The sequence below is a fragment of the Aulostomus chinensis genome, chromosome 6 (genome assembly GCF_037954235.1).
Source record: "Aulostomus chinensis isolate RoL2024-O1b breed Wild chromosome 6, RoL_Achi_v1.0, whole genome shotgun sequence".
Lineage (NCBI taxonomy): Eukaryota > Metazoa > Chordata > Actinopteri > Syngnathiformes > Aulostomidae > Aulostomus > Aulostomus chinensis.
Window position 1 is genome coordinate 2,939,025 of NC_141325.1, and position 13,864 is coordinate 2,952,888.

Here is a 13,864-nt window from a genome sequence, read left to right on the forward strand (position 1 = left end):
TTTTAACCCAGTTCTGAACCTGTGGTGCTTTTCTCTGTTTTCCTGACATCTTTGCCAGTCTGGGCCGCTGTGGTTGCAACACGGAGAGATTATTCCAAGACAACAAACACAATGATCACCCCCCCGGTGATTAAAGATAAACCGTAATTCTACACGCCTGACGTTTAACTCTGGTTTAAGTCGTTTGAAACGTAGCAAAGTAAGAATTAAAGATCAAGAGACAAAAATAAGGCGTATTAGATGCGAATGATGATGGCGAGGAGTCGAGATAGTGAGCAGCCAAGTAATCGCTGAGTGAAAACTTCAGAGCGAAACACGACAATTACAATTTAAAACAAATGAATCAACTAAAACAAGAACAGCTGGGAGAGAAATGAGAAGGAATTAAACATTTAAAACGCCCCAAGGATAAAAATGAGGTAAGCTTTAAATTGCTTTGCGTATTATTCCAGGTTGCAGGTGCACAGTAATAAAAACAGGATTTTCCAAGCTCAGTAAAACCAGCTGGCACTTTCAATGTGTTCGATAAGGGCCTGCACATTAAAAGACAGCAGCGAAGTGATGTAAGAGGGTAGAGCACCAGTGTAAATAAATAAAACCCATGTCTATCACGCCCTACAGAGAGCGAAGGCCACCCAGCGTCAGCGCTCAGCTCACTATGATGCGTATTGTAATTAATGCCAGTAATAAATTTTAGTGCCGAGTGATAAACAACATTTAAAGTCACAGCTGGATCATTCGTGAATGTCACTGTAGTCCAAAACTGATAGGAACGTTTACTTGGTCAAAAAAAGGTTTAAAACAGAGCTTCATCTCTTAACCAAATGGCACCAAAAAAAAAATTCATGTAGTGATCAAGACCTTTCAGGTGCACGGATAATAGAAAACAAATGAAAATGAATTGAAAATAGTTTTTTTTTTTCCTGAATAAAAGAATTTTGTGTTGTGATCACAGCCTTCAAGGTGCATGGCAAACAAATACATAAATAGCAAATACATTTTAAAAATCAGAAAGATTCCATGTTGTAATCAGAAGCTGCAGGGTGCCTGCAGGGTGTCGTGGGTGCTGCTTACAGGCTCAGTTCACTGAAGTCAGGAAGTCCCTCTTGTGGACACAAGTAGCCTAGCACTGCCCAGGTCTCATTACATAATTAGTCGTAGACCGTCGTTAAACACAACTTGTGTACCGGCATTTGCAGCATTTGTGAGTAATTTGTTTGAACTTGATAAAAGAGCCACTTCTCACTTACAGGATCAACTTCAAGTCTTTGGCTAATAATGAGCTGGTAATCTGGTAATTATGGAGGGGGTTGCTGTCAGGCGAAGAGCAATAAGCTCCAGATCCAACCTGGATGCAAAGTGGCCTATAATCAGACGATCAGTTCATCCAGCTCAATGCAAATGAATGCAAAAAGCTGGTGTTGCAGCTGGCCGTCTCTCTGCATGCTGGCCCTGCAGCTGAATTGTCCTCTCGGTGAACTCTGCCCTCTAACTTCACCGCCGTGCCAACGTTGTCCGCTCGGAAACAAGGTGAATCACCTTCTTCTTGACAAAGGAATTCATTATCCTTCCGCCCCAAAGGGCACACAAGTGGTCTTCTTAAATGTGTTTGTGGTATGGCGGCGCTCCAGAAGGGAAGTGTGCAGTGATGTGCAAACAACGATGAGACCGACCGGCTTCCAAACTCATGAATAAACTCTCTATTCCCATCAGTTTCGGCCGAGGCGTGCACCGAACACCCAGCGCGCGTGTGAAAAACACAGGGAAGCAATAAACAAGAGCTGCGTCTCCAATCTTACATTGTTGACTTTGTTGTTTCCTTCAATTTTTTTTTTTTTGTTTTTTTTTTTAAGAATGCTGACATAACCAGTAAGCAAGTGGGCTGGTCTCTGACATGCTGGGAGAGCCAGTCGACTCTCTGGATGCTCCTTATGAGAGGCTGTAAAAGAACAAGCAGACGCTTCAGACTCGTTTAGGAACTATGAGGCTGGAGTCTCTTAAATTTGAGGGAAATCTTGCTTCTTTCTTGTTTGAGAGAGCTGTCGCTACTCTCAAAAGATCATATTTACGACATACAAATTGTGTCTGGATGTTGATCGACTGTGACAGCAGATAATGGATCATATAATCCTCATTATATTCACATCATCTTTCCTTTGCAAAGGCTAGTGTGGCATCTGGCAGGGGCCCATATTTGAATTCCCTCAGCAGAGACAAGGTGCCAACAGCTTGTCATCAGCCTGAAAACACTCGGGGAGGAATTAGGGTCATCGCACAACCATTGTAGACGACAACCGCGGCGCAGGACACGGATAGGAAAGTCATCCTGATAAGGCACGGCGCCTTTCACAACGATCTCAGGTGCCGAACATTGAAAAGATCATTTAGCTTCCACTCCTAGCGCCTGATTCTGTCTGTAGCGTTCGAGTGCTGCACTGGGTGAAGAGGCGTGAGGCCTCCGTGATAAATGATAGTTTAGAGTCCCACACATTTTCCTCTGTATGCTGGCACGTGCAGCTGCAAGTCCAACAACGTACAGTCTTGGGAAGAGAGAATGAAGAATTAGGTCAACAACAATATGTCAGTTTAGCTCCGAAAGCGACAATGGTGTCACCGCGGCGATGGTTCAGGAAAATGCCAGAGCGATAAAACAATATGTCATTTGAATAGTATGGGTCAGTTTCTGGATTAAGCCTTTAAAGTCGCAGCACATTTGACTGAAATACATTTGACTAAGATTTAGCTTGTTAGTGTGGAGAAGGGTGCTGCGTTTGTTGATTTCACCCAGTTATGCAAGACTTATTACATGTTGCCTGCACAAAGGACAATGTGGAAGTGGGCAGCTAAAGCCAGGAGAAGTACACAAGCTATTCATGGTGAAACTTGTGCATGTTAGCTAATAGATTCATAAATTAGAAAGAAAGCTGGCTGGATTCCCAACCCTCCACTCACAGGTCGGTGTCTGTACGCCTCACTTGTAGAGCCTGACAACAATCTTCCAGGTTTTGTTGGTAAAATTGGGCAGAAAAACTGGAAGAGTTATAAAAAAACAACAACAACAACAATAGCACAAAACAACAACCCTCATTTCAGAACCAATCCAAAGTGTTGAAGTGAAGTGTAACATGGGCATCGGAGCCCCAGCTGCAGTTACTGAGGTAACTGAAGGAAACTCCTGCACTTCGTCTGTCCTGTTTGCAGCAAAAGCTTAATCAGTTCAAAGAGGACATCTGGACATCCAAAGTAGAGAAGGTCAGAGCAAAAGCTGCGTCTCTTGATTGAACCTGACTTGTTTAATTGCTATTTTGAACAGGAATTTGAAGCATTTAAACCTCACATGAACTATGATAGTTATGCAGCAGGAGCCTGGTTTCAGATCAAGTTAATACACCGTAGTTGTTCCATCTGGACTCCGGCCCCTGAGGTGCGAGGACTAAAACCAGCTCTGCTATCAACAACACAAAACTACCTGCATTATTCCTCCGTAGGATACTGGTTGGTTACTGGAAATGACGAAGCTGCCAGCAGGGGGGGAGGGGGGCTGGAACATACTTTCCCCAAAGCCCTCAAACAGTGTGATCTGGCCCTGCGTTAGCTGAAGCCCCCCTAAAACTCCCACCACACCAGGGGACATCACGGAGCTCTGAAGGGGCCGTAGAGACGGACGCCGTGACTTATAATATCAATTATTTTATATTCAAGCCAAGTCTCATCGTGTGTCCGCAAACTCATTAAGTTGAGGGAACGGGAAATATTTCAGGACCTCAAAAAAACAAAAAAACTACAACACAATCGTGTTTGCTCTCTGTGGCCACCCTGGGACCCCGAGGGCCGATGTTTCTATTTCCTTCCTTTAAATTTGATGTTCAACTGATGACCGTCACGTCAGTAGGTGACGACTGCAGTTACCAGCAGTGAAATACTTCCCTTCTGCTCCAGTGAACGTCTCCACACTCCGAATGTAGAGTTGGAGCTGCAGGAGTTCCAGTTTTGGCAGCTGTTAAATGATTTTATCAATTAGCAGAGCAGGACCGCGGTCTGGAATGCTGCCCTCTGATTGGTCCACACCGAGGACTCGTAATGTTCAGCGCTCCCATATAAACCCGTGCAGCCTCCACACCGCTGCTATCTGTCATGCAAGTCCAAAGCCTGGAGGGGTCCAATGTAGAGACATTGCAGGCAGCCTACTTGTAATATAGACGGCATTTATTGTGGTTTTCGTGGAGCGGAGCGTCATTCTTATGAATCCCACACAAAGCAGGAGGTGTCTCTTTACATTTAGTTGTATCATTATCTGTGTTGAGAAGACGATGCCTTTGAGGACCGGACTTTTTCTCCTGATGGTGCTGAACGCATCTGCCTATGAACTGGATCAAAACGAGTCTTATTCGCCCCGGAGAGCACGCGTTACTGCCAACAGCCCTTGTAAGTAACACGCTGCTCCCATCTGCCCGCTTTGCTTCTGATTCCTACAATGCACACAGCCGCATCTTGCTCGCTCACTATGTGGATATTTCTTTTTTTTTTTTTTTCTCATATTGTGTGTGTGTGTGTGTCTGTGTGTGTGCGTGCGTGTGTGTGTGCGTGTGTGTTTCTTTTTTTTCTTTTTTGGCCTATGCAGCCTTTTTCTGTCTAAACGTTGATGCGCGGAGGAGGCTGCGGGATTAACGCTGTGGATATTGCCGGTGTCCTGCCGGAACACCGGCAACAGATGAGCACGGAGCTTGGTGCTGACACCTGAGAGTGCAGGCTGTGTCATGCTGATAGTCTCCTTCTCATGGTTTGGCTGCTGCATCGCTGCCACTATTCAGTAATGAGTGAGTGCATAAAATATCTAAAGCCTCAGTTGTCCTCCTGTGTAAGCTTCAAATCAGAGTAAGAGCTTTCTTTTCTTTTCTTTTCTTTTCTTTTCTTTTTTACTCAGTGGGATAAATTGATAACCTCATGAGTTGACGGGCTGTCAGATCCTGTGTCAAGATATTCAACTGTAAAATATCTGTCAAGTGTTGCTGTCGTTCACATGTTGACCTTTTAAACACTGATGTGTGCTCCAGGGATCACATGCAGCGGAGGCGGATCCCTCTTCTGCAGAAATTGCTACATCATTTTAAGATTTTTGCAGTTCAGTCTGTATTTGGAGAACAATCTCTGGTCCCTGACGGCAGACTTTATCTGGCTGTGCAGGTCAACATGGGGCCCCAGATTTGAAGCCTGCCAAGTAGGCTTAGGCTCTTCTGTGACATTTCTTAATCGTTATTACAAAGGATTTGAGTCAGGCTGCTCGCCATCTTAGCGGATTCTTGGTTAAAGAGTGAGGGAAGCCAACTATCTGATGTGCAGATAATGTTTTACAGCTCTGTTTTGGTGTAAGATTTCAAGTATGGCAGCGTTTTCTGGATGTGTGTTTCATTATGAAGACGTGCACAGAATCAGTTCTGGATATTTAACTGTGACATGTGCTCTGTTAATATTGAAGGAAGTGGTTTGGAGTCCTCAAATGTAGCTTGACAATCATGTAAAACAATTGGGGTGTGTGTGTGTGAGTGTGTGTGTGTGTGTGTGTGTGTGTGTGCGTGTGTGCGTGTGTGCAAGAGAGAGAAGGAGAGAGGGAGAGCCAGCGGTACAAGTGTATGTTTATGTGTGTCTACAGGCACGCCAACAATTTTCAGGAAACTCTTTGGTATTTCTGGTGCTGTTCATCCAAGCTCTGCTGAAAAGAACCAAACAGTGGAATATAGATCCTGCCAAGAGAAAAGCGAAGCCATGCCAAATAGTGTCTGAGACTCTCAGAGTTGTAAGGTGTCCAATCTCCAGTCAAGTCACTATTTGCCCTGCGTGGCTGAATGTCTTTTGTGAATCACCATAGTATGAAAATTCTCCTTTGTTCGCTGCATTTTTTCGCCGAAGCCCCGGCGACCCTTGTGTAATGAGCTCAGTGAGTGTGCAGTGATTCCCAGTGCAACCCGCTGTTGGCTCCCCTACTGATGGATCATTCTCTGTGCCCACAGCAGATGTGGCACGCTGTCTCAACAGTGCCCTCCAAGTTGGCTGCGGAGCCTTCGCCTGCCTGGAAAACTCAACTTGTGACACAGATGGCATGCATGATATCTGCAAGTCCTTCCTATACAGTGCTGCTAAATTTGACACTCAGGTATACGTCTAAATTCATCCCACAAAGATGTGACATGTCTACATTTCTGCGTGCAGGGTGTGACCGTCAAAGGATGTGTGAAGCACAACTGTGTGTTTTTTGTTTTGTTTTTTTTACAGGGTAAAGCATTTGTGAAAGAGAGCCTTAAGTGCATTGCCAATGGCATCACCTCGAAGGTATTCCCCACCATCCGCCGCTGCTCCACCTTCCAAAGAATGATATCTGAGGTCCAAGAGGAGTGTTACAGTAAGCTGGATATCTGCACTGTTGCCCGATCGAATCCGGATGCTATTGGTGAAGTGGCGCAGCTACCGAGTCACTTCCCCAATAGGTGAGAGCTCAAAGGACTCCAACAGATAAAAGATTAGCACAGATCTCTGAGTGACTCACTGAGAGGAGGAGCATCTGTCTGTGGAAGAGTTAAACGTAGCTGCTGGCCTCCGTGTGTGTTTGCCAAGAGTGCTGCTGGTGTTGCAAATTTAGATGTTCACTCGATGCCCCTTTGACACGGATTTATGTAGAATAACAGATGGCTGAAGTGGTGTTGGTTTCCGTGTTTTGGCCGCCATCTGTTTAATGCAGCTTCTCATATGGTGTAAATCAAACAGGACTATGGAGTTTTGTTGCTATTGTTGTTATACATGAAGGGTTTTTTTGGGGGGGTGGACACAAAGGGGAAGGAGGATGGAGCACCAGGCTCAGTAGTGACTGGCGTAGCAATGGCCCCTCCCATGTGGATGACATCAGACTGCACATGTGCAAACACTGGAACTCCATATGCACCTCTAGAGAGGCCAGGATGTTGACACATGTGCCCTTCTTAAATAAAAGACTCTGTGTGATGCTTTACTTGGTTGCTGTAGGTTCTACGCGAAGCTGCTGCAGAGCCTGATGGACTGCGATGAGGACACGGTGGACCGCGTAAGGACCAGCATGGTGTCGCGGCTGGGCCCAGAGATGACCATGCTTATTCAGCTGCTGCAGAACAAGCCCTGCCCGTCCACTGCTGCGGCTGCAGCTGCCGCCATCCCGACTGGAGTGGAGGGCCGTGGGAGCTGGCGCTGGTCCATGGGTGCCCATATGTACAAGATCCAGCCTAATCTGCGAAACAGAGACGCTGCCAGTCATTTTGCCAAAAAGCGCTCTGCCAGTGACAGCTCCTAACTTCCACTAAATGCAGAACATGCCTCAAACATGAATGCTCCTCTATTCCCTCGGGGTGACAAAATCCATTCCTCCAGTAGACTGGAAGTTACCGAAATATGCACCTCTAGGGAATGCCGGACCGCCCATAGAGTCGATATCAGAGTTTGATTGTTGCTATATTGTATATCCTACACTTTAGGCTTGAGACCCCCCCCCCCACACACCCACTCATTGACTATTTTCCAACATGTCCACTCACACTTAGTGTCGAACATATGGCTGTTGCATCTGTGCAGCGCGGTCCTGTTCACTCCTCGTCACCTCCTCCAACAGAGATGAATCCTTAAGAAGTCTTTTGATGCCAAGTTAAAAAAAAAAATTGAAAAAAAAGAAGAAGAAGAAGAAGAAACAGCCATAGTGGCTCATGCCTCTAGAGCACAAATCCTAAAAGACGAAAACACATCCCATATCTCGACATTAGCTCATTAACAGAGATAAGTAGCTGGGTTATTATTCGTTCATTGACAGGAATGGGAAATTATTGGTAGATGTAGCTAATACTTCAGTCAAATTGTGAGCATGAGATGTGGAAATGAGTTTCATATCTATTTTCTGATGCTACTATAACTCTTAAATGTACTGTAAACTAAGTAATCTGAGACAGCCATAGCTAGCCCTCTAAACAAAAGAGTGCTCACACGGAGTGAGGTCTGCGGAGGTTTCATGGAGACCTTTGGGAGGTCACCGTAAACTGACCAAAAAACTTCAAACTGCCCTGAATGCTATTCATGAAATACCAAAAGAGTGTATAGCTATAGCACTTGTTGTTTTTCTTTCTTTTCCGATGTCAGATGTAGCCGCGGCGGTCGTCCCGCGCGTAGGGGTCGTCCAGGCCGCGGCCAAGTCTGTCGATCAGAAAAGGATCCATTTTGCATATCTTGTATCCAGATAATGCGTAAGACTGTTGCAGTATATGTGGGACCATGTTTAGCGGGATGTGTATCCATGTTCTTAACTGAGTGTGAAGCCGTAGTGTGTGTGCAGCAGCGTGTTCACCGATGAGACTGAGCGCAGCCATCGTCTTGGACTGATGATCATCATTCTCTGCGGTGAATAACATACACACTCGCCTCCAGTGTCGAGATTTAGAATGACTATTTAAAAAAAAAAAGCCTTGTTGGAATGATATTTATTTTCCTACTATATTATTTAATGTTTTATTTTAATGCATTATTGTAGTTTTAATTAGTTTAGAGATTTAAAAAAAAAAAAGTAAAAAAAAAAAAAAAAAGCAGTTCAGTCATGGCTCCGAATTGAACATGAGCTCTATGCCAAAAAACAAACAAAAAAAAAAAAAAGTACAAAAAAAAGTGAGCTAACACTCTGGTGACTGAATGGGACCCGTGTCATGACTCTGTGCTGGTCATAGGGGAACAAGGTTGGTCATTCAGGTCAGGTGATCCATTTTATGAGTGTTACAAGGGACCACAAATAAACAGGAAAGCTTAGGTTTGACACAATTTCTGTTAAAATTAAAAAAAAAAAAAAAGGTTTCATTGCAGCTGCTACTTGTTCAGTGCTGTGCACACTTGTCAAGGTTGAGTAGGCATCTGCTAGAACCCGACCGATAACTTGACATATTAAATAAATACAAGGAATGTCAGTAAAATGTACTACAAATATGAAAATTAAAAGTACCTGTTACACAAAATGTAGTGTTATTATTGTCATACCGCATTTTAATGGCATAGTAGAGCCAATGTCAACACGTTCTAATGCACTTAAGACCATGCAGATGTAACAAGCTGATCATATAATAGAAATATTGATCCGAACAGATGCGACGTCGGTGCACATCTGCCAGCATCTGTCTGTGAAATCTGCAGGCGGACACATCGGTCGGGTTCTAGGACAAACAGTAAAACAAACATCAGCATCAAGTACTGGGCCGCTCTGATGGTGCCGCGCCACGTTGAGGTGCTTCTTCATGCGTGAGATGTGACTAAGAAAGACAAACAAATATCGAAATTATAAAGTAAATAGTGGGGGGGGGGGCAGTAGCGCCAGCAGAGGTGACAGAAGAAGGAAACAACCTCTTAAATTGTGTGATAGTGGCTGATAACCTGTTGAAATATACCTGGTGTACCAATGTCAACCTTTGGTGGTGGACACACAGGTTCCCTGCAGGGCCGATCACCTTCCAGGTTGGGGAGGGGATCGGTACCAACAAACTCCAGAGCTGCTGGAAACAAACCTCTTTTCTGAAACTCAACCTTGTGTTTTTGCTCCGAAACCAACGAGCCCTCCAACCCAGGCAGCCGCAGAGCTTCCGACCCTCTGATACAACACTGTTTTTTTTTCACATACTCTTTAGATTTTAGGCACCAAGCAGACAGGAAAGAGAAAACAGGAAGCCAACTCTCAACCACTGGTGACACAAAATCAACCTCCGGCTCCCACAGCATGGCAACACGCCCTGTTAGCAACCTTACGCCACCAAAACAGCTGCAAACAGTAGCAACCGTCAAAACAACACCAGTCCGAGCACGAGCTTCCTGCCCTGACGTCAGCTCATCTATCATCCACCGCTCCCTCCACCTCGGTATACAGATTTTTCCCTGTTTTAGTAATACCATGTGACCTCCTACATTCCTGCGGTCATGACTACTTTGACCACTAGATGGCAGCAGTCACTGATACGCGATGATAGGATGTTTTTGCCCACTTATATTTATGACTCATCTGCCTGTTCTTCTTAACCGTATTAGCATGAAACATTATTTTACAACAGTGAATTTTATTTCAAGAGGAGCCTTAAAACGAAACATGTTGTTGAGCAGGGAATTTGAGTGTTCGCCACAAAAAGGGTCTGAAGCGACATTTTGTTGGCGTTTGTTCCGTGGTGCCGATATTTGAGTAAGATCTTGTGCCGCCATCACACAATGAGGTGTTGAGAGATTGTGGATAAGAAGGATAACCAGTTTCAAAGCTGCAAATCAGAAAACCAGGGAGGAGAGTTCAAACAGTTCTTACTGGTTTTGCGTAGTCATGTGATCGGAGGTGACGCTCAGGCCTGAGGCTGGCTCAGGACGTCCTGCAGGTGGCTCGTGGTAGTTATGACCAGGAGCTAATTGTGCATCATTCTGAAAAGAAAGGCTGAAAAATTCTCAGAAGCACATATAAAATCTGAATATTATTGATGATAATTTAGCTTTTAGCACTCACCCCCCCCCCCCCCCCCCCATAGTTCACAGCCTTCAAATATGAAGACAATCATTGAGAATGAGCAGCCGAACCGTCACTGAGGATGCTGGTGTCTGTTTTACAGGCCATTTGGAGACATTCGTTTCAATAATAGATAATCAGTGTCTCAAGTTAGCTTGCAAATGTTTGTGCTCATTGCCTGAAAAACATGCAATGTGGAGATTGACGTGGAATCAGGACTGCTTTCAGTTCACTTTAGACCCATCTGAGTTGAATAAAAGTACCTGGGGAATCTCTCACCTTAGTTGTTGTTTTTTTTTTAATAATTAAAAAAAACAACAGCAATCGACTGAACTGATTTTAATTTTTAATTTCAGTTGGGGTAAAAAAAAAAAAAATTTTAAAAAAGTGAAAAAGCCAATCCTGTCTGATAAAGTGAGTTGTCCTGGGATGATCAGAGAAAGAAGCACAAACTAGACAAAGAGACCTTTTATTTTTCAACTCAAAAGCTAAGAATTCCAAACTATGCAATAATCTCACACACAAAGGTTTCACAGCAACACAGAAATTGACCTTTCTTTCATCCACTGCCAGCCGATGCTGTGTGAACGAAGCTCTCACACTGCACTCGCTGTGAAGGCATTGCTCCTCTATATTCTGTGGGGTTTTCTTTTTGTTTTGTTTTGTTTTGTTTTGTTTCTGTAAAAGTGGTGATTCTTTCGCTCTTCGAGTATTTCTGTTGTGTGATTTGGTGCGATGGGACAGCCATTCTGAAGGAATCACTCGGGAAGTTAAGAGCTATAGTCACTGTAGTATATCCTAGCCTACTATTTTATGTTAAATATGCACTTTTTTCCATCTTAACCACTATAGAGGGCATTGAAACATTCAGCACATGTTTTATTTTACCCGGTGAATGGAAATCAGTCGGAATATTTTGCATCCTGAAGGGTCAGGGCTTCTTCGTGTTCTCTCGATACATGTGTCTGTATCTCTGTTGTTCATGGGTAAATCCAAACCCCAACAGCTGCTGCTAAACTGTTACTTCCTTGTATGATGCTACTGTGGCCGCGCCGATCTCTCAGCTCGCAGTGAGCTCAGCATCAGTCCACACCTTACTGTCTTTCTGTGTCTCCATATTTATTTTCTATGAACATTCCTTGTGTCAAATATATTTGGCAAGGGCAAATTGACTGTTTCCTACGGTGGTGTACTGCTGCCACGCTAGAAAAAGAAATAATAGATCAGTATCCTACTATAACGTGAGAAGTCTAATCGTTATAAAGATAGTAATGTGTTATTACACGCTGTGGTTGTGTAATTACGAGCGTATCTGTTTCTAATAAGGAAATGTTCTGATCATGTTGACCTTTGTTGTCATAACATGGAAACATCTGTTAACGAGATTGATTGAGGAAACGGGCGGCTGAGTATCTGGCAGCTGCTGAGCTCAGCGGATGACACGAAAAACAACAGTCGCAGACGGTGTCAGTGGCTACGCAACCGCCTGGAAAGTGCACTGCTGCGACAAGACGTTTTCCACGTTACGACAAGATAATTACGTGTTATTACAACTGACAAACCTTTGTGACCGTTCATCATGTACCGTGTGGTAAAGCAGCGTTTTACCGCACGGTACATTTTGTGACGTGACGAGATAATCACATATCACAGCTTACATGCTTGTTGCAATTCATGTTATAATAACTGATGTTCCTTTTCTTGTTATAACGATATAAAATAGCATTTAACAGCATGATATATTTATGCTATAAAGAGATAATTACATATTCCTACAACTTGTTAGAAACTCCTGTCACAACAAGCACATGGTGTTATTATGACAATATAAAACATTTGGTAGCATGACACATTCTATGTTGTGCCAAGACAATAAAAGGCTATTAGGACTTACACATTTATCACGTGACAACAAGAAAATGTCACTGTTGTAACAAGGCAAAATATCAAGCCATGACGAGATTCATTTTACGCTATGAAAAGAGGAACAACTGTCCGAAACGTTTTCTTTTTCCCTTGAGAAAGATCTTGCTGTAACATTAAACTTTTCCCAATATAACGTGACACTGATCCGTTTTTCTGTTTCTGGCGTGGCAGCAATACGCAGCTGTGGTTTCCTCACCAAGTCAAATGTAAAGGTAATTTCAGAGAATGTACCTGTATACTGAATGTCTGTCTGGACGAGGACACGCCCGTGTTATGTGACCCATGAAGGCTATTTTAGGGGGGAGTACTCGTGAGAATACACGGTTTTCAGTTTCTTTCTGTTTCAAAACCGAGTTTAAGGTGCTTCAGGTGGTACTAGAGTATTGTCAAGTTGACCCATGGTGAGTTTTGTGAAACTGTTTTCTCCTGTCAGTCTAAAGACTTCTGGCACTTCATGGTACTCTTTCCTCTCAAGACTTGAAATAGATAAATGTTGTCGTGCTCAAACAAAAACCACAAAGCTTCAGTGACTAGTAAAGTTTATTTTGTATTCATATACAAGTGACAGTTATTTTACTATCAAAAGTTATCGAGGATTTAAAGAGATTACTGAAGTTCCTGAGATGCTATGTAACGCATGATTGACCCTTGTAAATGACTTGCACTTTAAAATATACCCACATACATATATACCCATACTGTGTATATGTCTGGGTTTCTTCTCTGTACTGAAAAGTCATGACAGATACAAATGCATCAATTGTGTGTCTTTTGCTGATCAGAAATAAAATATGTATCATATCTGGCATATGGTATGAAACATTTCTCTTTGTCCTTGTTTCGCTCATTGGGGTTCGTAATCGGTCACAGATTTGTGTCAGCTTGAAAAGATGCTTCATTCCTGCTCATGTTTCCTCCATCCCAAACACTCAGAAAGCGGCTCGGACCTCATTGTCTTTGGTTTATCTATCAACAAACCCTAACGTGTGCAACGGATGGAAGCTGACTCAATGAAAAATCCCCCTTCTGCTTGGGAAAGCAGTACAAATATTACTCCTCCTAAAGGTTGCTTGGGAACACGCTCGCAGGTCTCCTCAAAAACCACTAAACACACACAGATAGTCTCAGCAACCTGCCGTGACCCTGCAGAAACACTTTTTTGATTACTGATTCCCCACGTCATCACCTCTTGCACCTCACCACCACATCTACAACAAATGTGTCACCCATGACACCACCGTCATATCGAGGGCCATTAGCATTTCTAATTTCCACCCGCAACATGAAAAATGAAAACAGGCCCCGCTCTCGGGTTACCGCCATCCCAAACACTTGGCAGCGGCTTCCTGAGAGCTGCGTCGCTCTCCAACCGTCTCTGTAACCCAAGAACAGGCTTGAATTATTCTATCCAGCAGG

At 43.7% G+C, this 13,864-nt stretch overlaps 1 protein-coding gene across 2 annotated transcripts; it reads left to right on the forward strand.

The window, feature by feature from the left end:
- The first annotated feature begins 4,142 nt into the window (after positions 1 to 4,142).
- stc1 (stanniocalcin 1) lies at positions 4,143 to 13,231 on the forward strand. 2 transcript variants are annotated; one of them, XM_086205845.1, is made up of 4 exons: positions 4,143 to 4,425; positions 6,009 to 6,151; positions 6,271 to 6,482; positions 7,015 to 13,231. In XM_086205845.1, the coding sequence occupies exons 1-4, from the start codon at positions 4,242 to 4,244 to the stop codon at positions 7,313 to 7,315; spliced, it is 840 nt and encodes a 279-aa protein (XP_086061971.1). In that variant the 5' UTR covers positions 4,143 to 4,241; the 3' UTR covers positions 7,316 to 13,231. The 2 variants fall into 2 exon arrangements, with proteins under 2 accessions (XP_086061971.1, XP_086061972.1); XM_086205846.1 differs by having other exon boundaries at positions 6,012 to 6,151.
- Positions 13,232 to 13,864: the final 633 nt, after the last annotated feature.